The sequence below is a fragment of the Dunckerocampus dactyliophorus genome, chromosome 8 (genome assembly GCF_027744805.1).
Source record: "Dunckerocampus dactyliophorus isolate RoL2022-P2 chromosome 8, RoL_Ddac_1.1, whole genome shotgun sequence".
Taxonomy (NCBI): domain Eukaryota; kingdom Metazoa; phylum Chordata; class Actinopteri; order Syngnathiformes; family Syngnathidae; genus Dunckerocampus; species Dunckerocampus dactyliophorus.
In genome coordinates, this window is record NC_072826.1 from 13388138 (window position 1) to 13414005 (window position 25868).

General features: G+C 42.6%; 3 protein-coding genes across 4 annotated transcripts; 1 reads left to right on the forward strand and 2 right to left on the reverse strand.

The window, feature by feature from the left end:
- The first annotated feature begins 159 nt into the window (after positions 1-159).
- On the forward strand, positions 160-9900 carry ergic3 (ERGIC and golgi 3). Of its 2 annotated transcripts, XM_054785176.1 has the most exons (14): positions 160-333; positions 1538-1608; positions 2269-2356; positions 2428-2547; positions 4009-4105; positions 4199-4364; positions 4513-4570; positions 5613-5627; positions 6111-6142; positions 6461-6557; positions 7967-8031; positions 8133-8269; positions 8837-8892; positions 8962-9900. In XM_054785176.1, the coding sequence occupies exons 1-14, from the start codon at positions 246-248 to the stop codon at positions 9039-9041; spliced, it is 1170 nt and encodes a 389-aa protein (XP_054641151.1). In that variant the 5' UTR covers positions 160-245; the 3' UTR covers positions 9042-9900. The 2 variants fall into 2 exon arrangements, with proteins under 2 accessions (XP_054641151.1, XP_054641152.1); XM_054785177.1 differs by lacking the exon at positions 5613-5627.
- Positions 6662-7799, reverse strand: romo1 (reactive oxygen species modulator 1). Its single transcript, XM_054785180.1, has 3 exons — positions 7639-7799; positions 7002-7132; positions 6662-6909 (listed from the first exon to the last, which is right to left on the reverse strand). The coding sequence occupies exons 2-3, from the start codon at positions 7130-7132 to the stop codon at positions 6801-6803; spliced, it is 240 nt and encodes a 79-aa protein (XP_054641155.1). The 5' UTR covers positions 7639-7799; the 3' UTR covers positions 6662-6800.
- Positions 9901-10821: 921 nt separating the features above from the next.
- On the reverse strand, positions 10822-14079 carry LOC129186487 (transcriptional regulator Myc-A-like). Its single transcript, XM_054784804.1, has 3 exons — positions 13662-14079; positions 12505-13059; positions 10822-12155 (listed from the first exon to the last, which is right to left on the reverse strand). Exons 2-3 carry the CDS (start codon positions 13052-13054, stop codon positions 11581-11583), a joined length of 1125 nt encoding a protein of 374 aa, XP_054640779.1. The 5' UTR covers positions 13055-13059; positions 13662-14079; the 3' UTR covers positions 10822-11580.
- Between the last annotated feature and the right edge of the window lie 11789 nt (positions 14080-25868).

Consider the following 25868-nt stretch of genomic DNA (forward strand, 5'->3'; position numbering starts at 1 on the left):
TAAACAAATATATCATCATAGCTTTGCAGTGTTTTTCTTTTTTTGGCATACATTCCATTGCAGCCAATCAAGATACATAAGAAAAAGGGGCGGGAGATTGGTTGACGCGTCCGGCGCTAATTGGTCCACGCAGGCCACGACTTCTATCCCGGAAGTGATACCCCAGGACTGATGTGTGTGTTCGGAGCCCAGCTGCAGTTCTGTTTGTATCGTTGGCGCCTGTCGTTTGTTGTTTCCTACATAAAATGGACACGCTCACCAAGCTGAAACAATTTGACGCCTATCCCAAAACTCTGGAGGATTTCCGAGTGAAGACGTGGGGCGGTGCGACCGGTGAGATGCTGGCTTCTGTTTGTGCGAGAGAGAACAGTCGTTAGCTTCCTCAGCTAACAACAAGGCTAACCGGTTCATTTCCCTCACTTATAATAAATCAAACATGTCAAGTTTTTAACGTCAATCACAGTACGCCATTGAAGCATTTGCACAGCAAAGCTCCAATTATTAATGTAACATTTATAGCAACCTTCTACAACATGACATGTCGACCCTTTGGATACACTGTGATTGACATATTTGCTATGACATTCTGAGTAACTTGCTTTCTGCGGAATTGTGACCTCATTAACAGCTATCGTTGTATATAAATGTTATATGCTTATTTTATATACTACCTAAATGCAAATGGTCACTCACTTATGGACAATAAGTTACCAAGTTCCACAGGTGCCCCTGCAAAATACGTTTTGCTTTGATAGCGGCCATGTTTTTCAACCAATTATTCATCAATCACCATTTTACAGACATGTGCTTGTCTGTCAACTTAAAATATGTACCAAATTTGATGGTGATTCATCTAAACAACCTAAACTTACAGCGGGTGTTTTGTAGCTCAAAAAAGCTGTGTGAGAAATTTCAAGTCAGCCCGACTAATGGGGTCAAACTTGGGGGTTTAGTAACAGCGCCACCATGGGATGTATTTGACAGAAAAATAAACGCACAGGTAAGACAATAAGGGTGCGTGTTTTGACAAATCACCCGTTTGTGTGCAGCGGATGAGGAGTAGAAGACAAAGCTTTGACAAACTAATACATACAATGACAGTACATCTTATTTTTTTACATGTAGGATATTTTCCATTAGTTTTTGTGGAGTAAATATTAAATGTCCCATCCATCCATCTTCTATGCCGCTTATCCTCACTAGGGTTGCGGGTATGCTGGAGCCTATCCCAGCTGACTTCGGGCGAGAGGCGGGGTACACCCCGGACTGGTCACCAGCCAATCGCAGGACACATATAGACACACAATCACTCAATCTCACATTCATACCTATGGACAATTAAGAGTCGCCAGTTAACCTAACATGCATGTTTTGGGAATGTGGGAGGGAACCGGAATATGTTAAATGCTGTACATGATAAATACTAGTACTATGTAATACATGATGTATTTTAGTAAGTTTGTGTCCTGAGGAGGGATCAGTGTGTCTGGACCCAACACTGTCTAAATCTAACAGACTCTTTGTCTGTATTCCACAGTGACAATCATCAGTGGCATCTTCATGTTAATCCTCTTCATTTCAGAACTGCAGTACTATCTCACGAAAGAGGTGAGTGAGCGTCTTCACTCATAAACTAGAATATTATAATTAACAGGTCACTTGTGTGAACACCTGAAAGGAAACATTGACTTGCTAGGGGTAAGGCCACGTGGTAGAATATAGTGAGGATTTCTCTGCCTCTTTACTGGATGTTATGTACTGTTAGTAGGGATGGGAATCTCTTTGTGATGGACGATTCGATTAAAATCTAAATACACAGGTTACGATGCGATTTAAAAGTTATATGTTTTAAAAACAGAAGGATCTTGTCTCTGCAAAACAAACCCCAGGCTCGTACTGGTGGATGGTGGCTATGTATTCAATGAGTGCTTTTAATTTGATGATATCTCTGTTTTTTGTTTTATACAATACCTAATATATGATTAATTAGCCTGCTAGAATGTACGTATTGCTACTATTTACATCCGTTCTCGTCCTCAGTCATGGTAAGTAATGCAATAAAGAATGTGCGACAATCCTCTTGCCGGCAGCCCAGGCTCTCGTTAAGAGACGGACTGTCAACCGGTTGCTAGTCTTGCGATACCTGGTGCATGTCTCTACAATCGATTAATCTTAAGGATTTATGGCTGAGCTACCTGCACCATGATGAACACATGTTAAATTTTGTATACAGAAGAGGTGGAACACAATCTGTTCTGTTTCCCGCAGGTTCACCCTGAACTGTACGTGGACACTTCTCGAGGAGACAAGCTGAAGATCAACATCGACATCATTTTCCCTCACATGCCTTGCGCCTGTGAGTAACGGCCACGGCCCGCTGATATTTTTTCAAGCGCTCTGTGATGATGACACCTTTCTTCTTGTCAGATCTCAGCATCGACGCCATGGACGTGGCAGGCGAGCAGCAGCTGGACGTCGAGCACAACCTCTTCAAGCAGCGGCTGGACAAAGACCTAAAGCCAGTCACCCAAGAGGCAGAGAGACACGGTAGACTTTTGACCTTTGACCATTTTGCAATGATCTTGACTGGCTTTAAAGAGCTGTTTGTTATATTTTTTTAGTCAGTCATGTATAGGCTTGTCACAGTAATACATTTTGCTAGATGATAATTGTCCTACAAATTATTTGCCGATAAACAATATTATCAAAATTTGGACACCATTTTTGATGAATGTAATGATAATACATATATGGCATAATAATCCAAGTACACCGTATCAAAAGCAATAAACTTTAATTTCTCAAGAGTATTTAACATTGTATTTGTAATGTCAAGAGCTTTTAAATAAAATAAATTAAACTAACAACATAATAAAATAAACAAAAAAAAAAAGAGAAAAACACACTGTGTGTACACTCACTAGCGCCAACAAACACGCATGCGCATGTCAATTTATCGAGGTCGGCAAAATTATCAAGTTAGTTTTTATTTATCGTGCGGTTAATTGATGTACTGATTATCGTGACGTAAACTCACATGTTTGCGAAATATGTTAATTTTGTCCTGGAATTACTGTGTACATGCAATTTGTTGTGTGGCGTGGAAACGAATACAGCATGCTGCTGCACAGTGGCAGAGCTACATGGTGGCCACTCTCCGGCCACCCCAGGGCCATCTAGACATTTCAGGAATGAACTTATTGCCACCCTTATGTGAGTAGTGGTCTCACCTTGGCCACCCCAATGAAACATTTCTGGCTCTGCCACGGCTACTGCACTAAGAGCGCTAGGCCTACATGAAAATTGACAGTTCATATTCTTCCCTGGACTTTTTGATGATCAAAAAAATGTACTCTTGACTTTTAAAACAAATGTCACAGCCTAAGCCTAATCGCAAGTATTTCTCAGATGTTTTACAGTCTTGTACGATGTTTACAGCCACGTTGAGAATCTAATTACTGATGCTGTATCCATTAGCTTACAGTTATGTGTTAATTCCACCACAAGAGATATGTGATGTTACACATATTGGTTTCGGCTGAAATCGGTATCGGAAATTGCGAGTTGGACAGTATCGGCATACTGTATGTGTTATTGGCAAAAAAGCCAATATCGGACATCCCTAATCATGATGAGGTCATGTAGTTTCTCATGAGCTGAGGAAATCATGACACCCCTTGTTATTTCCAAAATGTAATTACACATAAGTTTTGTTTTTTTTTTAACTTTAATAATGATTTAGAGTGCAGGAGAAAGTGGAAAATGTAGCTCTTTTTGACAACATGGTAATTTACTAACAAGCATATTGCACAATGCAACAGCAACAGAACCAATGTTGAAGTAGCGGTAAGAGGCGCAAACTGCTTAGCCAGCATGAATACCATTGATGAATTCATTGTAAACAACAGTATGGCAAGTGTAATGCACGTGAGGGAAAAAAAAAATAAATTGAACACACCATGCTTTCATGAAACGATGACACTTTAACTATGCTGATGTTCCATGTAGAACTTGGGCAAGCTGATGACGGCGTGACGTTTGACCCCAGCACACTTGATCCAAATCGCTGCGAGAGCTGCTATGGCGCAGAAACGGACGAACTCAAGTAAGACGGTGGCCCAAGTTATGTGCCCGACAGCGCCTTTAGCTTCATTTAGAGCTCCTTAAAAGCGCTTTTGTGCTTTATTTGGTGCCATAGATGCTGCAACACTTGTGACGACGTGCGGGAGGCGTACCGTAGGCGAGGCTGGGCTTTCAAGAGCGCCGACACCATTGAGCAGTGCAAGAGAGAGGGCTTCACGCAGAAGATGCAGGAGCAGAAGAACGAAGGCTGTCAAGTGTACGGCTTTCTGGAAGTCAACAAGGTACCAAAAAATACATTATGTTACAGTGAATGTGTGTCAGCATGGGAATAAGTCATGTAAGAAAAGCCTGTGGGGCATACTGTATATAGTTCAGCTAATGAAGCTTGTTCTATTGATTCGCCCTAAACAATGACTCTTGGACTTTCAGGTGGCAGGAAATTTCCACTTTGCTCCAGGAAAGAGTTTCCAGCAGTCACACGTTCACGGTAAGACAGAACCCCGCAGTCTGTCGTCCACTCTGCTCAAGAACTCCCTCAGTGGCCTGTTAAAAGGTTTCTGAACGCACGTCACAAATCTCAATCTCAACAAATCTTCATGCTTGTGGAGATGATCTGTCTTTGTAAGAACCACCAAATATTGGCATTTTACCGCTTTTCTCCTGCGTGTCACTGTTCTGTGTGAATGGTACCGACATGGAAAGGAAGGGAAAAGTCAGTCCAGCAAATTTTTCTGCTTTTTGAGAACCTATCAGAGCCGTAACACAGGCTTATCTAAATTAATTAAATAAATTAACCTAACATGCATGTTTTTGGAATGTGGGAGGAAACCGGAGTACCCAGAGAAAACCCACCCATGCACGGGGTAGAATATGCAAACTCCACACACACACAGAAGCGGAGATTTGAACCCAGATTCTTCCCGATCTCCTGACTGTGTGGCCATCAATGCTAACCAGTTACATTTTCATCCATTCATTCAAAAATTCATTCCTTTACCTCCGCTAAGGTATTCTCCTGTGCTCATTGCTGTTTGTCTTTTGTTAGTTAGCAGCATTACACTAAACAAGACACATTTATGACAGCAGCAAGATTGTGCCAAGACTTTTTATCCCCCCCCCTCTCCCACATGGTGTTTCGTTTGCCTGTTCCACGTGTTTTTTTATTTAAACAGCAACAAATCTCAACAGGCACCATTATTATTACAAAGGCTCCTTGAGTTCACAGTTGTTTTGTTTTTCTGTTATTTAGCGACACTAACACTTTTAGTTTGCACAGCAGCAGAAACAAGGAGACAAGAACCACTGGGGAATGAACATCCAGCCTCCATGTTTCCCTTTTGCTCTCCCAGCCTTCACTGCTTCATGTCTCTGGGGCTGCATTGACACTTTAGACATACAATCAATTTAAGCCACATTTCTCACACTAATAAAGGAAAGCCTAAAAGTGCTGTTCAGCCCCAGCTTGTACATGACTATGGTGTGTTGTCTCTCAAAAATCATTTGGTGTTTCTTCTCTCTTCTTTCTGCAGTGCACGCTGTGGAAAGTAAGTCCTCCCTTCTTTGCAGACCTTTTGAATTCCTTGACACAATGGCTGTTTTTGGTGATTTGTTTGTGGTGCTCTTTTTAAACAACCTTTACTGTTGAGATTTCAGTGCTATGAGTAGAATATTCGTCCAAGCTTAACACATGCTTTGAATCACTGACTTCTATTTACCTAGTGTAAGTAAATACATTACAGACGAAAGGTAATTGTAGTGGCCTCTTCCTTTTCCAGTTTGGTCTCCTGCAGAACCGTTGAAATGTAGTAAAGTATACATGCCCACTGCGCGTGCCGTGCTGTTAACTTTTCTAAGCAACCAGTCAACCATATGGTGGCGCCATCATTAAGTCCCAAAAGGGTCACGGCCCTCGTGTCAAAAGTGTTGTTTACTTGAAACTTCTCACACAGGTTGATGTGTCAATGTGCTCCACAAAAGTGATTCATGTAACATTTCCAACTAATTGTTGCTTTGTTTTGTGTTTGCAGTTCATGACCTACAGAGTTTTGGGTTAGACAATGTAAGTAATACATTATGTCCTTTTTTGTGCTGGACAGTGATTGATTCATAATAGATATACAGCATCATCTTGGTGGGAACTTTCTCACTGGAAAGAGGTTTAAAAGTCTGTTAATTTAGCTAACAAGTGAGGTTGCATATGGTGATGCTGGAGTCTTACTGCTTTGACTTATAATCCTCTTACTTCACTGATGCATATATTCCCCAAATTTGGGTCAAAATTGTAATTGTATGACTTTAGGGATTTAATTGAATTGTTGCGTAGAGGGGACATTTTTGACATTATTGTCCAATCCAAACATCTGTGATGTTTCTTTAGATCAACATGACCCATCTGATAAAACACCTGTCGTTTGGGAAGGATTACCCCGGCATTGTGAACCCTCTGGACGGGACACATGCCATGGCACCACAAGGTCAGTCCAGCATTAACATTCAGCACTTTTTTACTTTCATACCTGTCGTATGGCACCGACTGCAAAACAGAAAGCCAGTGTTAGAAAACACAACATGTTACAAATGATTTGGCCACTTTTGTGGGGGTTTCTTTAATGGAAGAAACAAGATGGCAGTGTGACATGACTGAGTGGACACCAAGGTGTGGCTGCTATTGTAAAAGTCCCATCGGTTTATTTGGATTGCACAGAGGTGCTTTCTCCTCAGCAGCGGATGCCCATCCCAATGGCCATGAAAGTGCCAAACGTACCCCCGCTCTGCATCATGGTCTTCCCAACTCCTCCCATTAGCTCCCGTCCTCGCATTCCAATTCTGCAGATGGTGAAAATCCGCCAGTGTTCAGCTCATGAGCAGAGAGATACATATTTATGTCTGCGGCTGTGTAAACAAACCAGAGAGCCTACCTGAGACAGGAGAAAGTACCAAACATGGCACCTGCTGCCATTCCAACAGCAAAGCCCATCATGAAACCCATCTTGACCCGGTCGAAACAGCTGGGCTGGGTCTGCCCGTATGGTCCGACAGCAACGGGCATCTGAGAATGAAGATGTGCAGAGGACGGAATTAAGAACACATTTGTCATTTTACAATCTACCCACAACACTGTCGTAAAATAGTAAATCCTTCCTAACGTGCTGGTTATGTTTTGCCGTACTTAAACGGAGACACGGGCTCTGAAACTGCAGCCATTCTCAAAAATCGTGAGAATTCCAACAATTCACAAAAATGCAGTTATTAATCATTTGAAGACTGGTTCTAATCAAGTGATTAGAACCAGTCATTAGAACCAGGTTGTCGCCAATGGTGCATGGTAGCTTCGTGTGACATGACCTTACTGTTCTCAGTACTCTGTAACGGTTGTGACGAACACTAGCTCCGTAAACGTGTGGGGGGGAAAGTCTATCGTCTCTTCATCGTCTGTGGTGCTAGCTTAGCATGCTAACTAGCGAGCAGGCTAATGTCACTTGTGGCCTTAACGGAAAAAGACGATACAGTAATGTTACCAACACGTTGGAAGCGCACACTCGAATAAATTATTACCTTAAATGTAATATTTTACAACAAGCTTCTTTTGCTGGTCCTCGGTTGAAGCTGTAAACGCGTAATTGAGCTTAGGAGCGTTTAAATGTGTTTCTGTCAGATCTCCATAGCCGGAAGTTGGAACTTGAACGATAGAGGAAATCTAGCCAAGATGGCAATTTAGCTGCCATGGCATACCAACAGCGACACGCGGTGACTGATTTTAGTATTGCAAGCTTTGTACATACATTGTGGCAAGATATGGAAAATAAAATCTCATCTTGTCTCGCATTGTCAGCAAATTAGTGATTACAAATATTTTTAAAATTGTGTGTTTTCTGTTCTACAGCATCAATGATGTACCAATATTTTGTGAAAATTGTTCCCACCATTTATATGAAAACTGATGGAGAGGTGAGTGCTATTTTGAAATGTTTATTTAATGAATGCTATTCAATGTTATGCTTGATTAAATTGTTATGGTGACTTGTATGCTTTTTTTTTTGCCTTTACAGGTTGTCAAAACCAACCAGTTCTCAGTTACCAGACATGAAAAAGTTGCGAATGGCTTAATAGGTGACCAGGGCTTGCCTGGTGTATTTGTTTTGTATGAGCTGTCACCTATGATGGTAAAATTGACTGAGAAGCACAGGTGGGACATACTCAAAACATACTGTACTCTACACCGGGACTATTCAACTGGCAGCCCACGGGCCAAATCCGGCCCAGAATTATAAAGAGTAGCGAGTAGTCATGTCATGTAAAGGATCTTTGACTTGTATTTTTGGCAGCAGGCCCTCAAAAAACAACAGCAAACTCCTGTTACTACAGAAGATCTTTGATTAACATTTTCGCAATCGGACCTTAAAAACAGCAAAGCGCAACTGTCATACAGAGGATCTTTGACACACATTATGTATCCATCCATTTCCTACTGCATATCCTATTCAGTGTTGTGTAGCTAGAGCCTGTTTCAGTGAAAGGCGGACTACACCCTGGACTGCTTGCCTTTCAATCACAGGGCACAGCTTTATATATTACATTATATTTTTATAAAAATATAAGAATAACAGTGAAGGGAGAATTCAGGCCCCCGGTCCTTAGCCTTATAAAAATGTGGCTCCCAAAATGTAGTTGAATAGTCGTGACGTAGATCAAGTACTCTGAAATGACATAACGTTACACAATGCTTTAAGGTTGAATAATGTTTCTCTGTCAGATCCTTCACTCACTTCCTGACCGGGGTGTGCGCCATCATCGGGGGCGTTTTTACAGGTTAAATGCCACCTACCACCTTCCTCACCACACCCCAGTGCTGACTTGTGTTCCTCTCTCCTCTTGCAGTGGCGGGTCTCATCGACTCGCTCATCTACCACTCTGCTCGCGCCATCCAGAAGAAGATAGAGCTGGGCAAAGCCTCCTAATGACGCCCCATCCGCTCCTGCTGGCCTCTGTGTGGCGCGACCCCGAGCGCAACGCTGGTGGACGGATGGACGGGCTAGCGCGAGGCAGGCAGAGGACCGAACATCTTTGTGTCTTGAGTTGTGCAGAGACGAAAATACAAAGAAAGGCGTTCAGCATCAGCCGGGTCCTCCGTCTTCCTTTTTGGTTCGTGGAAGGACAACGTCTACCCCTTGACGGGACAGACAAACTGCACCTCAACTAACTGAACACAGGATGGCGCTGCCATTCAGTCATCCTCATGGAATCTCCTTTTTGTCCTATGGCTGTGTTCCTTTTTTGTGTTCTGTCTTGTGTCACCTTGACGTTGGTATCTAGATGACGTCAGTGGTCATCTCAACATGCGTTTGCAAATGAAAGTTGTTCATTTTTATTGCCACTTACCAAGAGATCGCCCAAAAGTATCAGAACAGCAAGTGTAAAGTTGTGTTAAAGGCTGCACAGAAGAACGAGGGGAGCGCGACAGAACACCTCATGTTAATTGTTTGAATTAGGGCTGCTTCTCTTCTTCTTAAGGGTTCTGCTGATTTAATGTTAATTCTCCTTGAGGGACACTACAGAAAAATTCTTTCATTTTAGTCACAACACTTTTAGCGTTTCTATTTTTCTACTTGGTCCAATAAAGCAGTGAAGACCTCCTCCTCCAGCTGTGACACAATGTTGTCTGAAGAACGTCTGAATGATGTCCAATGGTTGTACAATTTTGTACAGTGAAAATCAGGGGTGTGGGTGTGTGTGTGTGTGTGGAAAAATGTATTTATATATTGATTGTCCTCACTGTTTTTTTAAATGGCAGACAATAAATGTGACTCTGATCAACTTGAATAAGAGCTATTCCATTTTCACACACCATGGTAGTTAGGGTTTGGATTAGTGTGTTTGTATGCAACCATAATCCTGGTAACTTTAACCCAAACGCAAACCTTAACCGGAAACACATCCCCAACCCTTACTCGAACCCTAATCCGAAACCTGATCCGTAAAACTAACTGAAGTTAGGGCCAGCATGGCCTTCTCTGCTGGCCTAACCACTACCAGAAGCACTGACTTATGTTTACAACTTAAATTCTAGTATTAGTCCTATGAAATTGCATACATTTATTTTTAAGTTAATTATTTTATTTTTGTTGCATGTTTCTTGGCTGTGCCGCTTAAAGTGTATTTATTAAAAAGTGCTTAACGCAGCACTTTTTATTACCACTTTTAACAGTCTGCTAACAGAAATTCTGGCCGGTCAAGTCCCCACTGTAGGCCCAGGTACCAAATGCACTGCCCGCCACTGCTGAAACCCTAACTCTAAATCCAGCCCGAATCCTAACTTAACTGTTTTCATTACAGTAATGCACTCACTATATTTTCAATTTTACGATAGAAATAGAAAGGTTTTAGCAGAGACGTCTGTCGGCCACCAGATGGCGACAATGTCCTTGTCATTGACACAAATGAACGAAACGGTTATATGAGTAACTTCCTGTGGGGGTGTCAGTCCTGTGAGGACACTTTCATACTGGAAATGTCATTACTATATCATTTGTACGATTTCTTCTCGTTAACCCTTTAAGTTTCATTGGGAGGCCTCATTCAGTGAAATAGCGTTAGCTGACGCTAGTGACCACATCCTAACTACTGCACTGTGCAGTCCAGTGCTAATGCTAATGGCCATAAATAAAAATGGCCATGATAAAAAGAATATCATAATTGTGGAAACATCACATACTTTAAATGCTACAACCTGCAATGCTGTTTTATTGTGTCTGTAGAGGTTCGGAAAAATAACAATATAAGACTTTATCTTTTAAAGGACACGCACCAAACAAGAAGTCATTTAAGTCAGATTCTGGGAATGTTGGGAATAGTGAATGAGGTATTTTACACCTCAGCTCATGTTTGCTTGGGAAACACCATACAGCTGCTGACAACCAACTGGAAAAGTCCATGAATAGGAAGCAACATGGCTGTCACGGTGTTCCTCCCAGCAGAACCTGAAGGTGTCATCAAGACACCAGCAGGAAGCATGAGTCTTTAGACAGCCAACTATCAAACTTTGGCTGACTGCAAGCTGAATGCTGCGGATGATGGCTACCTTTGAGCTGGATGAGGCTTGAAGAACTAAACAGCAGTTTGTTGACAAACACAAGCATCAAAGCCAGTCCTGACAGTCTGCTTGCTGGTGGACCGCACGCAAGCACAAGTTGAGCAAAGAAGTTGAAAATCAAAGAGCTGATGAGGGATCATTGGTTACCATGGCTACAAGACATCCTGAATACGTTCAAGTGTGTTTCACGTCCTGAAGGACAACACAATAAACTGAGCTTGTGTGTGCGTCATATAACAGTGAGCAGTCAAGGCATAAAAATGTGTACAAAGTCTACACTTGTTACCAACACAATTATCAAGTGTCACTTTTGTCCGTGTGAAACATCCTCCTGACTCAAGTCAATGCTCAGTCTTTGTCCATGGTCTTTTCCCTTGTACAAGCCCCGCCCCCTCTGTGCCGCTCCATTACCTGCGGAGCTGCTCCAGTCTGGTTTTCAGTTCTTCCTGTTTGGCTCGAAGTTTGTCCTGTTTGGCCTGCAACCTGAAGGCGTGGTCCTCCAGGCCGTAGATGCAGTCTCTGGCCTTCTTCAGGATCACCACCTTGGACGCCTTGTCATAGTGCAACAGTTCGGGCACGTTGTCGCGCAGCCGTACAAAGCAGTTCTTCAGCTCGTTGCGTCGCTGGCGCTCCATCACGTTGTGCGTCCGCCGCCGCTCCTCCTCGTCCTCCGTCTCCGCAGAGCTCCGGAACGAGCGCTTCTCCCTGTGGTGGTTGTGGTAGTGCGTGGACGGTGAGGAGTAGTAGCTGCAGGAGGAGTGAGAAGGGCGCGAGAGCCTGTCGCCGCCTCGTGAGTGCTTGTTGAATGAGGAAGGCGACGGAGAAGCCGGGCGAGGAGCGGCATAGTTGTGCTGCTGCTGGATCTCGAGGTGGTGGCGCTGGAGAGCGCGCTGCTTCTCATCCTCCTTCTGCTGGCGGGCCCAGCGCTCCGCGGGGGGGCTGGAGGAGCAGTGCCCCACCGTCACCACATCTATCTCTTCCTCTGCGAGACACAAGCACACACATTAGTGACCTTTGACATGCTACAGTGACAGTAATAGTCAGCCAGTCCAGAAGGCTCCAGCACAAAAATTAATTAGGACTTAATTAGGACACACACACACAGTTAAGCTGTCAGTCAGCAGCTAAGACCCGTCCACACTCTTAAAAAAGCAACATGTCAATCAAAGTCTTCCAGGTGTGCAGCCAGCAGTAAGATAAGCAGAGTTCAAAGGTCAGTGTGGGCTCAGCACCACTAAACATTAACGGCCATGTCCGTTAGGCCGCTCTGGTCCATGTTGCAATTAAAACCGAGTGACAAAAAGTATGTGCTTCACAGGGCTTCATCTTACCCGAGTCGCTGGACGAGTCATTAGACAGCTCACAGTCAGTCGTTCCGTAGTCCGACGTGGCCTCGCTGGGCTCCTGGGTCTCCATCAGGTTCTGGCAGTCCAGCATGGACCCGGCCAGCCCCTCAAAGATGCTGGTGTCGATGTCAGACAGCAGTGGGCTGGAGCCCAGCATGGAGGACACCAGCTTCTCCTCCAGGCTCTTGTCCGGGGCCAGGCACTTCCACAGCCCATCCTCGCTGCTCTCCTCCAGAGTTGAGGGTGGCCCCTCGGTGGACACCCTGTCCTTCTCTGCGTCATCCGAGTGGAAGAATGAGCAGTTCCAATTGAGTTGCGTGTCTTGGTCCTCCAGCAGGATGTCCGACACGTAGCTCAGCTGGTCACCCTTGGAGAGAGGCTTGCCGCCACCACCGCACAGGCCCACCTTCATGGAAAGACACTGGGGGGGAGTCGGTAGGGACTGTAGGTCCTTCATCAAACTCTGGCAGAACTCTTCATCAAAAAAGGAACAGACATAAGGCATTTCCTCCATGCCTTCTTCCGTAATATACATTGTTCCTACATGGAAAGGAAAGAAAACACCTTAAATTGGACCCTCTGCTGATGAGAAAAGAACACTAAACTATCCAAACAGAACATGTGCATTTATTCACAGCCTCTGATTAGACAGAGTGCAGCAGTGTTGCGTGTCTGCAGGGTGTGAGGGTCCTGTCATGAAGCACATGGTGCGTGGATGTATAGCAGGTTGGGATGCAGAACAAAGCTACACTGTGCGTGTGCGCTGTGCACAGGTAAGAGTTAAAAGAACGCCTCTATGGACCGCGGCAGCCCACAAACATGACACACATGAATCATTTAACACCGGCGCGCCTCCTAATAGCCGTACAAGTTATTTATTTTAGCTTTCTTCAGGATTTACCAGAGGCCGATCTGCTCTCTAACACATGAAAAGCACAAAAGAGACCAAACAATTACATATACTGACATGGTAATAAGCGGTTTAAAACGTCAACGTTTCCTAAAGAGGTCTTCCACAAGGTGTAATTACTTGGCATCTTTGAAGTCTCCCAGCCTAGGACGCCGCTGTCGGTGCGGCTGCCATTTCAAGCATTAGCGAGTACGTCATGAAGACACGTTAGAGAAAGAGGAAACGTCCTTACCGGTAGATGACAAAGTGTACGAGGTGTCTCTAGGAGTTCCACTTAAACGTCCACAGAGAGGGTGGATGTGATGACTACTTCGTGGGGAGAAGTTTTCTGCGTGTAAACTTTAAGTGGGAGCAAGACAGCATGGTGCTTGCGTACTAACCCGCTACTCTCACACCAGTGAAGTAGGTGTGGTCAGTCCGGCCGCAGCGCTCCTATCCTTTCTCCTTACGCGACAAAGAAAATCGCGCCAACCCCTCCACCGCGCGTTCACCTTAACGAGGCTTACGGATTAGTTAAAGTCAACGATCGCCCCTTGGATTGGGTCCTTGTGAGAAAACCCGCGACGAAGGCGTCTGTTTGTAATTTATCGTCCAACCGGGGTCTAGCTCGCCCGGTAGGCGGAGGGACATGAGCGCAGGCTATGATTCCAGGAAATGGATGGCGGTAAAAAATGAGCAAAGATACGCACGTGGATAGAAAGGAGAGGGTTTGCCTCTGCCTGTCTGTCTCTTTACTGCCCGTATGTCTCTTCCACTGTCTTCTACTACTGAAACGCTGCACACAAAAGCGTGAACATGTGTCACACTCAAAACATGCACCTCGTATTCTATGTTGCATGCCATTGTGTAATTATATAATTGCGTATGTATATATTCGTCTTTGTCTTTGTTTTTCAATTTCTAATAGAAGGAAATAGAAATTGCTATAGAACCAAAGTTCCTGAAAGTTTGGAGATGTGCTGACAACTGTGGCAGTAGAGAGGTGTCAATAAAATACATTGACAGCGTATCTAGCAGCTTTCCTTAGAACAACAGGAGGACACACGTTTCAGACGTGAGTTGGGACAAAATGAGACAAGTGAGAAACGTTCTCTTCGTCGCTATGGTCACACAGACACAGAGAGGCAGAGGACTTGTCACCGTCTTCCCATCCTTCCCCTCAAATTACAACTCTTGCAGCGTCACCGCAGGATCTGGCCAAAAAGCGTAATGACAGACTTGATCTGACAGACGCTCACTTTTCCCTAAATTCCGGGGAGCAGAGTCAGCCTGTCTGCCTGTCCTGAGAAAAGTCCACATCCACGTGACGAACAGAAGACGCGGGACAGTCACATGGACGAAATTAAGACAACAACGTGATAGTCATTTTTTGATACAGACAAGTAATCAAACCAAATGAATGGAAATTTGTAGACTCGTTTAAGAAAACCTTTTTATGACCTTCTAAATAAGGGTTTTAACACTATTACAGCCCTCTAAACATGAAATAGCACCCCTATAGTCGCCTTTACGCTCCTATTACTCAATATAGTAAACATAATAAGAGCTCAGGTGGTAGAGTGATTGTCTCCCAACCTGAAGGTTCTTCTTGGGCAACATACTGAACCCCCAGTGGCTCCTGATGTGCATCATCAGTAGGTCAATGTGCTAGCAGTGTCAAAGCGCTTGGAGTGCCTTGTAGGTGGAAAGCGCTATACAAGTGAAAGACCATTTACCATTTCATCATTATTTAACACATAAATAAGTGCTAGAGGAGATGAGTGTGGGATGGACAGGAAGTGACGTCAGGGGTTCTGTTTTGAGTTTCAGCTTGGTCTGTGTTATGGCTTCAACAGTAGCCTGTATTTTATTAAGGATTATTGTGCCTGTCGAGATCATTCAAGCCTGTTGTTCCGGCGATCAAGTAAAGCTGGTGCCTTTGCGCATCTCACCCAACATTACAGTAATATTACTGACACCTCGTGAAATAGTAGTTGTGAAGACTTGAATGCGCCTTCTGAATGCCTTATATTTGTATATTTATAGTTCTATTTTATGCTTGAAAATGCTAAATTTAGGCAAAAAAAATTTTAATTTGTTTAAATATGCTTTTTTTTTTTCTTTTTTTTTTTTTTACTAATAACGGCCATATTCAACCATGAAATAGCTTGATTTATTTATTAATATTTGTTTTTAAAATTGTGATAGAGTGAAGCCGCAAAATTCGAACCGTGAAGTGGTGAGGGACGACTGTTTACTCTACAACAGAGATCCCCGACACATTTGTCTCAAGCTAATTCATGCTAGCACACTGCCTTTTAATCTAATGGAAGAGCATTTAATTGTTCTGCCTCTCTGTATACATCGCTGGCATAGCTAGACGAACAAAGATACGATATTTGTAGCAAATAAATAATACTTTTCGGACCAATTAAGTGAAATTGGATCATTTCCCGCAGGACACCTGATGATCTCTCACGACACACGAGTGCGCCACGGCACAGTGTTTTGAAATCACTCCTTTAGATGAATTAGATTGTTTGACACAGTTCCAAAGACATGAGACACCATCCACACAAACGCTGAACACTGACCTTTGGAAAGCCTTCACCAAGGATGAATTTTCAAAAATGTCCATCTTTAAAAACATATGTATGTAAAAACATACGATAAAAACATACGTTTAGACCAAAATGCATCAAAATATGCGTTTTTGAAAATAGCCATGCATGTGTGGACATGGCATTCCCACAGCTGGTGAGAGGAGTCCCGCAGGGCTCCATTTTGGGTCCCCTCATTTTTAATCGGTGCTATGTTTGTCTACAAACCCATCATCTATTGTGAAAAAGAAATGCTTCAGCAGCAACAATTGATTTATCAAATTTCAAACCAGACCACAATGAAAAGCTGCTGTTGGTTTGGATATTCCAAGCGGAACAGGAGAAGGTGGTGTGGAATGCGGCGGGCCTCTAACTATTGTTCTAAATATTCAGTAGCATCTCGCCGCAAAGACCACCAGCAGCTGCGTGGTGAATGCTTCCAGTGGTTTGGGTGGAGCTTTTCTTATTTATTTTTTTGCTCCCTTTAGGAATTTTAACGGGAACAAGCCTCACGCCTCACCTCAGTCAGCCGCTGGAAGGAGAAGAAGGGGAAAGCGTTTACTTGAGGGCTCAACCTTGGTGTGGTTCTGCGGTGTTCATCAAAGACACTAACCTCACTTTTACGTGTAAATGAACCCACTGAGGCACTCTCAGGTCGCTGTACTCGGCTAATTACCACTAAAGCCCTCTGAAGATGGTCTCAGTGACATATGTGCAGGACGACATGTCTCAGCATGTAATTACATGTTGTTGTTGTTTGGCCACCTCGTGATTGGAAGGTAGCGGGTCTGTTCCTCAACCACTTCGGAGACAGGGTGAGCAGACCTCGTCATTGGATGGCTCTGTGATCATCCCTGATATCGCTTTGAATTCCTTTTTTCAGAGTCAATGAAATGTCTTTTTTGTCCCATTTTGCCTGAGGAAAAGAAGGTGCTGATCTCCTTAGGCCACATCCTTCCTTCTGAAGCAAACGCACATCAGCAGATATGCTTCAATCCAATAAGCATTTTAAATTATACAGCTTGGACAAGGGAAAATCTGCAAAAATATAGTATGCTCTAAATCAGGGGTGTCCAAACTTTTTCCACCAAGGGCCATATACGGAGAAATTAAAGGATGCAATTGTATATATATAGATATTTTGTATTTATATATTTTGTATATATGCTAAGAAGTTATATATATTTTAAGAAAAAGCTGGATCTCAGCTTTTTGACATAGGTGATTTTTTTCTGTTGTTTATTTTTTTGTAATTTTCAACATACTTAGTTCTTAAATAGGGCCGCACGGTGGTGTAGTGGCCACACAGTCACAGTCCGGATATCGGGAAGACCTGGGTTCGATTCTCCCTTGGGCATTTCTGTGTGGAGTTTGCATGTTCTCCCCGTGCATGCGTGGGTTTTCTCCGGGTACTCCGGTTTCCTCCCACATTCCAAAAACATGCATGTTAGGTTAAGTCGCGACTCTAAATTGTCCATAGGTATGAATGGTGAATGGTTGTTTGTCTATATGTGCCCTGGGATTGGCTGGCGACCAGTCCAGGGTGTACCCTGCCTGTCGCCTGAAGTCAGCTGGGATAGGCTCCAGCATGCCCCCGCGACCCTAATGAGGATAAGCGGCATAGAAAAAGGATGGATGGATAGTTTTTAAATAATCTTGTAATATGATGACTTTACTTCCATAATATTTTTACTTTTTCTTCCCTTAATATTATAACATTTTCCCCAACCTAATTTTCTGAAAATTACAACTTTGTTTCTCATAATATTAAGACTTTTTAAAAAAAGAACACATATTTTCCTTTAATATTTGAACTCTATGCTACTAAAATGACATTATTTTTCCTCAGAATATTTTGAGTTTATTCTTGTAAAATTGCGACCTTTTTACTCGTTACAATATGACTTTTTCTCTTAATATTTTGACTTTATCTCGTAAAATTACAGCTGTTTTTTTTCACTTTCCAATGATTTCAACTTTTTTCTTGTACATTTTTTTCTCATAATTATGACTTAATTCCCATAATATTTTGACTTTATTCTTGTAACATTATAACTTTTTCTGCAAACTAATTTTCCAAAAATGACGACTTTATTCATTGTTCTGTTCATTTCTCATAGTATTACGACTTTAAGAAAAAATGTACTTTTTCTTTAATATTTCAACTTTGTGCCACGAAAATGACCTTATTGTCAACATATTACGTTATTCTCATAAAATTACGTCCTTTTCTTGTTAGATTACAATTTTTTTTGTCTCAAAATGTTGACTGTATGCTTGTAAAATTTATTCAGATGTTTCAATTTTTTGCTGCTTTTTTTGGTTGTTCTTAGTAAATATTATTTTTAGGGGGTGGCATGGCTCAGGTTGTCTCCCAACCTGAAGGTTGCTGGTTCGATCCTCCGTCCTCCCGCGATCATGTCAAAGTATCCTTGGGCAAGATATTGAACCCCCAGTTGCTCCTGATGCTGTGTCATCAGTAGGTAAATGTGTCAAAGCGCTTTGAGTGCCTTGGAGGTGGAACAGCGCTATACAAGTGAAAGACCATTTACCATTGACCAATGTGCCACGAGGCGCAAATGGCCCCCACACTTTGGACACCCTTGCTCTGAATACTAGTAGAGAGGAAATCAGTTGCTTATGTGTGTGTGTGTGTGTGTGTGTGTAGTCGGCTGTGTTTGGACAGATAAGTGAATCCTGAATTATCAACAGTAAACAGACAACACACTGTTCATCCTCTGAGTGCTATCAGCAACAGCATACTGCAACATCCACTACAACAACATACACACACTCACACACAGTGACAGTTATGCTTTACACGTTACAAAGTGCCACACAAGCTGCCACACACAACAGGGTTTTGTTCCATCTGCTGGACCTGTTGGGTCACTGCACCACCTGACCCCAAAGCAAGCGGACTGTATTGTCCAAAAAGGTAGATTCATTACTGTAGCTGCATTTCTGTCTGAACCTGCACTGATTGTTCTGCCATCCAGCTGCAAATCTGTGAGGAAAACTCATGACAATGACTGTTTTTTTTCTGTCACGTATGCATCACCATAACAGCCAAGAAGGCCACCAGAGTGGTGGACACAAGCAGCTTGAGTGCCTCTTTCACACTCACAAGCATTCCCCTTTTGCCAGGCAATGTGCACTTGGTGGATTCTTACTACGATGGACCATCATAGCCAAAACGTTCTCATTGGAACACTTCAGACATGTAGGGGCACATACTTTTTAAATTAAAGGACCCCACTTATCCAAAAGTGACCTTTTAATGACGTTCAAAGAGTAATATGTGTCCCCGGAGCCTGTTTATGAGCACCAAACGTGAGGAAAGTCTTTTGAGAGAAGAGCTGGCTTTTCAAAAGTGGCATCATGAAGGAAAAACCTCCTTCCTCATGGATGCTGCCTCTGACCTGCCCCTAGCGAGATGAGAGCAGTTTGGGAAAAAAAGCAGGCTTCGCTACAAATCTTAAAATAAAGCCTGGAGCTCTGCCAACTATCCTTCAGTCTGTTACACACGTGGGAGTTGTAAGTTTGATCATTTTGTTTTTCATCAGCGGCTCGGATAACCGAGCATGATGTTGCTGTTAACATGTGAGGGTAGTGTTAGCACTGTAGCTCACATAGCTATGCTGGAGTTGCTAACATTTGTGTCCTCTTGTCCCACTCCTCAATGTTACGTTGTATGTGATATATTGCATCAATTACTTTGGACAAGTAGATAACAAAGTGGATAAAGTGCAATCACTAAAATCGCTTTTAATCTTCACTGTTGTGGGTCACTTATTTAACGTTGCTTAAAATACTATAATCTGTTATGTCTGAAACTGTATGTACTGTTGCTCTACCACTAGATGCTTGTACATGTACACTTTAGTTAAATAAATAGCTGATTAATAGATAGACACTGAACGAACAGGAAGAATGAAGCGTAAGCAGTATGCCTTCACTCTGCAAACATTCAGTCACTTCTCCATTCAGTCTGCTCGGAAGCCGTTCATTCATGAGCGGGCAGCAGCAGCAGGAGGAGTAGGAGAGGAAGAGGAAGGGGCCTCTGTCATTCATCGGGCCCCCGCTCTCTTCCTCTTTCTGCTACTCAGTGATAGTCAGTGCCGAACGTTACAGCGCCTGTTTCGCAAGTGAGTGTGCATAAGAGAGCTGAGTAAGGAACAGTAGCATTGTTGCACCACATGTCCTTCTTTTTGTCCACAATAAACCGGGGACAAAAGGTTTTAGTATGGCCATTGACTCATACAACTGTCTGACGCATAGTGACAGTAAAGCATCCACATGTTCTCCAAGTGTCCGTTTACCCCAACACACTTCCCAAGTCAATGTCCTAGGATGATACCATTAATACCAAACGTCAGGGATTTAACAAGGGGTGGTTAGCATGTTGGCCACACTGTCAAAAGATCTGGACGACCTGGGTTCAAATCTTCGTTTGGGCACCTCTGTGTGGAGTTTGCATGTTCTCGCCGGTTGCACTCCGGTTTCCTCCCACATTCCAAAAAAACATGCATGTTATGTTAGTTGGCGACTCTAAATTGTCCATAGGTGTGAATGTGAGGATGAATGGTTGTTTGTCTATATGTGCCCTGCGATTGGCTGGCGACCAGTCTATAGTGTACCCCGCCTCTCGCCCAAAGTCAGCTGGGATAGGCTCCAGCATACCCACGCGACCCTAGTGAGGATAAACGGCATAGAAAACGGATGGATGGATGGAGGGATATAAGAAGAGGTTATGGGATTCCACAGGGTAGCTGCCTAGGTCCATCATTACTGTCATTGTACCTGCAACCACTGGATGTCGTTAGAGATCACAATGTACTGTATGTTTCCACAGTTATGCAGCTGTTCTAGCTGTTCCACACTGGCTCACAAATAACCCCTTTATTGACTTTAAAATCCTCCTCCAAGTATATAAAGATCGCCAGGCTACAAAGCAAACTCTCTGATCAATTATGTAACCTCGAGAATACTGAAATCATCTGACGCTGGTTTACTGAAGGTTACCAACCACCGGAAAAAAGAAAATTGCTGACGCAATTTTTAATTTGCGCATTTTCAGTTTCCTCGGCAAAACACTTGCCGTCTTGGGGGTGCGTTTGAGTTCGTAAACATGTCGGAAAACTGTTTCCCAAGGGAGGGGATCATGCTCTGCTTCACAATGTTGCAGGGCAATGAACCGCAGCTTCCCCACTGCCAGCAGCGTTCATACAGCCCCAGAGTGTGATTCTACCACCACCATGCTTGACTGCAAGAAATTATTTTCTTGCTGGCTACTATGTTGCCAGCTATTCAGACAATAATGTCTGTTTGCTGGTTCATTTTCAGTGGATCGTAAATCTACACTGCTATTAAAGCTATTCATTGACTACTCTAAAGTATATCCAAGTTTGCTTTCTATAGTATTGTCTCTTGACAAGATACACCGACATAAAAATACCAATTGTAATGGGAGGAGTGTCAACTATATTATTTTCCATCTTCTTCTCTTTTAAGAATGAGATTCTCCTTTTAAGAAAAGGAGTACCCGATACTCCTCGCTCGCAGATGGACCAGCCGTCAGCCAGTGAGGAAGCCAGACTTTTTCCCAGCAGGCCAATGAGACGCTCTCACTCTCTCACATGTGAGTTCCATGTGGAGAGAGGGACAAGCACAGTACGGTGTCCCAAATCGACTGCAGTGTGTGTGGAGCTGGCAGACGTCAGTCAAAGTAGAACAGCGGGAAATTCTAGGAACTTCAGGAACAACGAAGAGGAAAAGGAGTGGGAGAATGGGGTTAGTGTGGTGGAGTGGACTTTATTTTTAGGATAAGAAGGAGAAAGGGACACAGAAAGTTTCACATGTCCACTGATGTGCTCACTTTTCAGCAGCTCTTGTCTTTGCTTCTGCAGCATGTTGCGTCATTCTCGTTATGGCTCTTATCTGAAGCTGCAACAACTGCTTCCTCTTCACTTCTTCTTCTTGATGATGAAATCACCACTGAAGACCTGTCCTTGATCCACTTGGAATAAGATGAAGCTCAACGAGAATCACTACGCCGCTACGCTGGGTCTCAAAGTCGATCATTCCTGTCTGAACACTAAAAAAATGCAAAAACCTGAGGGTGGAGGGGGACACTACTTTCCTCCTTCACAATTAGTTCAACTTCTGGTTTGGTTATACTGATATACAATTCTTTCACATTATTGTGGGGCCATCAGCAAAAAGCTCATGAGGGTTTCAACTCCCAAGTTTTGTTTTGTTTTCTGACATTTGAGGCACATATTTACAAAAATGTTTGGTCCAATGAAATGCACACCGCTGCCCAAGCCAGCTGGCTCAGTAGGCAATGTATGTAGATGCTAAGGGCACCGTGGCTTCCAGGGAGCGCCAAAAAATCTGGAAAAAATTCACCCTCAATCTAACTTTAATTAAAACTAACAATTACTGTTAACTATTAAAATAAAAAGCTCACATTGACTCAAATGCAAAGCAGTGCCCAGTTAATACCACTACGAATGCTAATAAATTAGTAAATATGTAAATGTAGATTATATATAAAGTTATTGTGTGCAAACCGTGTGATTATTTAAATTGTTTGACGTTTATTATTGTATTTATAATTTATTAGTATTATTACATATTCCCTTACTTACAGTATTTTTTATTTTGTGGTCAGGGTATTTATTTTTTGTATTTATTTGCAATGTTATCTTCCAAATGAAAGACAATGGTAAACACAATTCCATTTACTTTCTATGTAAATCGCCAATAGAGAGGTGTGTCATTTAAAATCTTGCTGAGGGCACCTCTGAGCTCTAACCACTGCCATCTACAGAACTGGAGTGGAACACTTCTGACCACAACTTTATACAGTATACAGTATACAGTTTATACTGTATACTGACATATATATATATATATATATATATATATATATATATATATATATATATATATATATATAAGAGGGAGGTTTAGGAATGAAGGATACAATGTGGCCTCCATAGAATACAAACAAAGAATACATACAAAGAATACAAACGTGGCCTCCACTGGCCTCATGTCAAGTAAATTAATTTTAGTGTCAACAAAGATCATGAGTGGAACATCCAGCAAGTCTTTTTTCCCTTGGAGGGAAAAAGCAGGACATTTGGATGGAAAAAGATTTTTTTTCAAAGTTACTATACACACTGTGGACACATTTGAACTCTTCTTAGCCATATTTAGCTGCGCTTCGCTCACACATTCCTTTCTCCATGACCGGAAAAGAATCTGAGAGCATCCCCTGCCCCCTACTTTAGGTTCACTGGGTGATCTTCTAAGAATCTTAGCAATTTTTAGACAGCCCCTGAGCTGCATTACATAGTATATATTTATTCTGATTTGCGTATTTGTCAGGAGTCATTTCACCGACTACAGGCACTCAAACCACTCAAATCAAATCACGGTATTTTATGTTGATAAGTGCCTTATTATGCAAGAGTGACTTTTTAATGATGTTCTAACTAGGGCTGTCTGGGATTGTCATTGTCCAATCTGATTTGCTAAACTTTGTCTTTAGTCGACTAATAATCTTTTTTAATTTCTTTTTTAAGCGCCGAGCTAATGGCGATCCTGACAAACAGATCTCGTTTGATCTAAAACACTGAGATAAACAAATAAACATGAGCAACAACAGTACGTACCTTCATTTGTTTAGTGACACAAAGCAAGACAAACAAAAAACGAAAAACACTCGCTGAAAAGTGCACAGAAAATAGGAACAACAAGGCTTGAAAAACAACAACTTGCCCAAACTCTCAGTTAGCAGCCTAATTTCCTGCCTTAAAACTCACTAATTGGGACATAAAATGAAGTTGGCGTCACAGCTTTACCTGTTTTAATTGTTACTCTGTGGGTTGTTGTCACGTGATATGTAAGAAGCTGCTGACACAAGCGCACTTCACTTCAGTCACCTTTCACCTTTTCAAAATACTTCCACAGTATGGATGAACCAATAAGTCTGTTGATGTTGACGATCTTCCCAGAATTCAAAGCTAGCACTCACCTCAGCTCCGTTGGATTGCGCCGCTGAAACAGTGATTTTATTCATACATGGTAAGTATAGGTCTTCTGTTAAACACACACGTCATTTTAGATTCTTTGTCAGCACAACTTGGGCTGTTCTTGGTTGAAAATAGCTATTTATAACAAAAACAAAGACGTTCTTTGTAAAAATGTAAGCTCAGCAGCGGCTGTGGCCACCCTCCATGGAGTCACGATGGTATAATCTTGATCACATGACTTTTTTATATGGCTCAACGGCGAGATTGATAGTCAAATTGGATTCCTCCGAATCAGATTGTCCATACTCAACTATTCTAAGACATCCCGAGTTCGAACAGAAATGCGTGCCTAGAGCTTGTTTATGAACACCGAACAAGAGAAAATCTATCATCTTTGTCATTTTGTTCCACTTTTGAGAGGAGATGCACTCCATTGCTTGCTTTGGAAGTTTCTGCTTTTCATGAAGTCATGACGGCAAAACCACCTTCCTCATGGACTTGATACCGCCTCTGACAAGTTTGATAAGCCCGCCACATGCATCAGGAGACAACTTTGTAAAAAAACAAACAAAACAAAACAGGTTTCGCGACACATCTTAAAACATGGCCTGGAGGGGCTACAGTAGTGCACAGTAGCGCTTCGAGAAGACACACACTCTGTCGGAGACACACCTCATTAGTATACAGACACACCAAACCACGTGTCCCGACTAGGGATTACTACTCACACCTTTTAAATAGAGAACCCTGTCGTTACTCAGTATTATAAACACTAAAAGCTATATAATGATGGTAACAATACACCTTGCACCCCTGTAGCAACTGGCCCCGCCCACACGGCTGCGTCTACATCCTGGCCTGGAGACTAAATGTGCTACTATGTCACCAGCGAGGTTACTATGCATGTAACGCAGCAGGTCAGGTGGATGAAAGGCAACACTGCTTGTAAATTTAGGGAAGGAATGTGTTGTCTGCAGCTTCATCAGGGATCGACACCTGACTCTGACCCTCGGGGGGGGGCACCACCCTGACACCCGATAATGGAAAATGACGGCACAGTGTTCCCAGATGTGGCCTCCTTCAGAGGTTTGTGTGCGAATGCTGAGAGAGGAAGTAATGAACTGAGGACGACCTCGCAGCGAATAAAATGCAAGTCGTTCCACATTTTAAGAAAAGTCATTTTGGGGGGGGGGGGACGTTATGACAAAAAAAAAAAGCATAAAAACATTTGACGATATAGTCGTTTGATGAATTGATGATCGCTGTTTGGCGGTAGACTACGCTCTTTTATTGGTCAAAACATATTGAAATGGAAGTGATATGTAGTATTCTGGTCACTAGGTGGCAGTAATAATACAAAACATTGAGACATTACCTTAACACCGCATGAAGTCATGAAGTCATGAAGTCAGCCATAGCATGTCCGACATGATTGAGTGAAAAAAATTATCCTACATCCTGTGTGGAAGTGGTACGTTTTTAGCTTCTTAAGTTTGGAAGAAATACATTTGAAGCTAACTGGTTAGTTCGCTATCTCGTTAGCTCGCAAGCTTGCTAGCTAGCGGCTGTCTCGAGTGGTGTGGTGTAAACAACAAATAATAGGAGTGTAAAGGTGACTATAGGGGTGTTATTTCATGTCTACAGGGCTCTAATAATGTTAACAAACATATTTAAAAAGTCATAAACAGTTTTTTTATTCTTTAACTACAAGAATATTGAATTTATTAACATTAAATGTTATATCGTGGAAATTCCTGTTTGTGTCTGGAACATATTTACTTCTATAAACAAGGAAATACTGTACAGTGGAACATA

Coding starts and splice junctions, on each gene's coding strand:
- romo1 (XM_054785180.1), bottom strand. CDS start 7,132: ATGCCCGTTGCTGTCGGACCATACGGGCAGACCCAGCCCAGCTGTTTC. Junction 6,910..7,001: donor GGTACTTTCTCCTGTCTCAG/GTAGGCTCTCTG, acceptor CACCATCTGCAG/AATTGGAATGCGAGGACGGG.
- ergic3 (XM_054785176.1), top strand. CDS start 246: ATGGACACGCTCACCAAGCTGAAACAATTTGACGCCTATCCCAAAACT. Junction 334..1,537: donor GACGTGGGGCGGTGCGACCG/GTGAGATGCTGG, acceptor TGTATTCCACAG/TGACAATCATCAGTGGCATC. Junction 8,893..8,961: donor CATCGGGGGCGTTTTTACAG/GTTAAATGCCAC, acceptor CTCCTCTTGCAG/TGGCGGGTCTCATCGACTCG.
- LOC129186487 (XM_054784804.1), bottom strand. CDS start 13,054: ATGTATATTACGGAAGAAGGCATGGAGGAAATGCCTTATGTCTGTTCC. Junction 12,156..12,504: donor TGACTCGTCCAGCGACTCGG/GTAAGATGAAGC, acceptor TGTGTCTCGCAG/AGGAAGAGATAGATGTGGTG.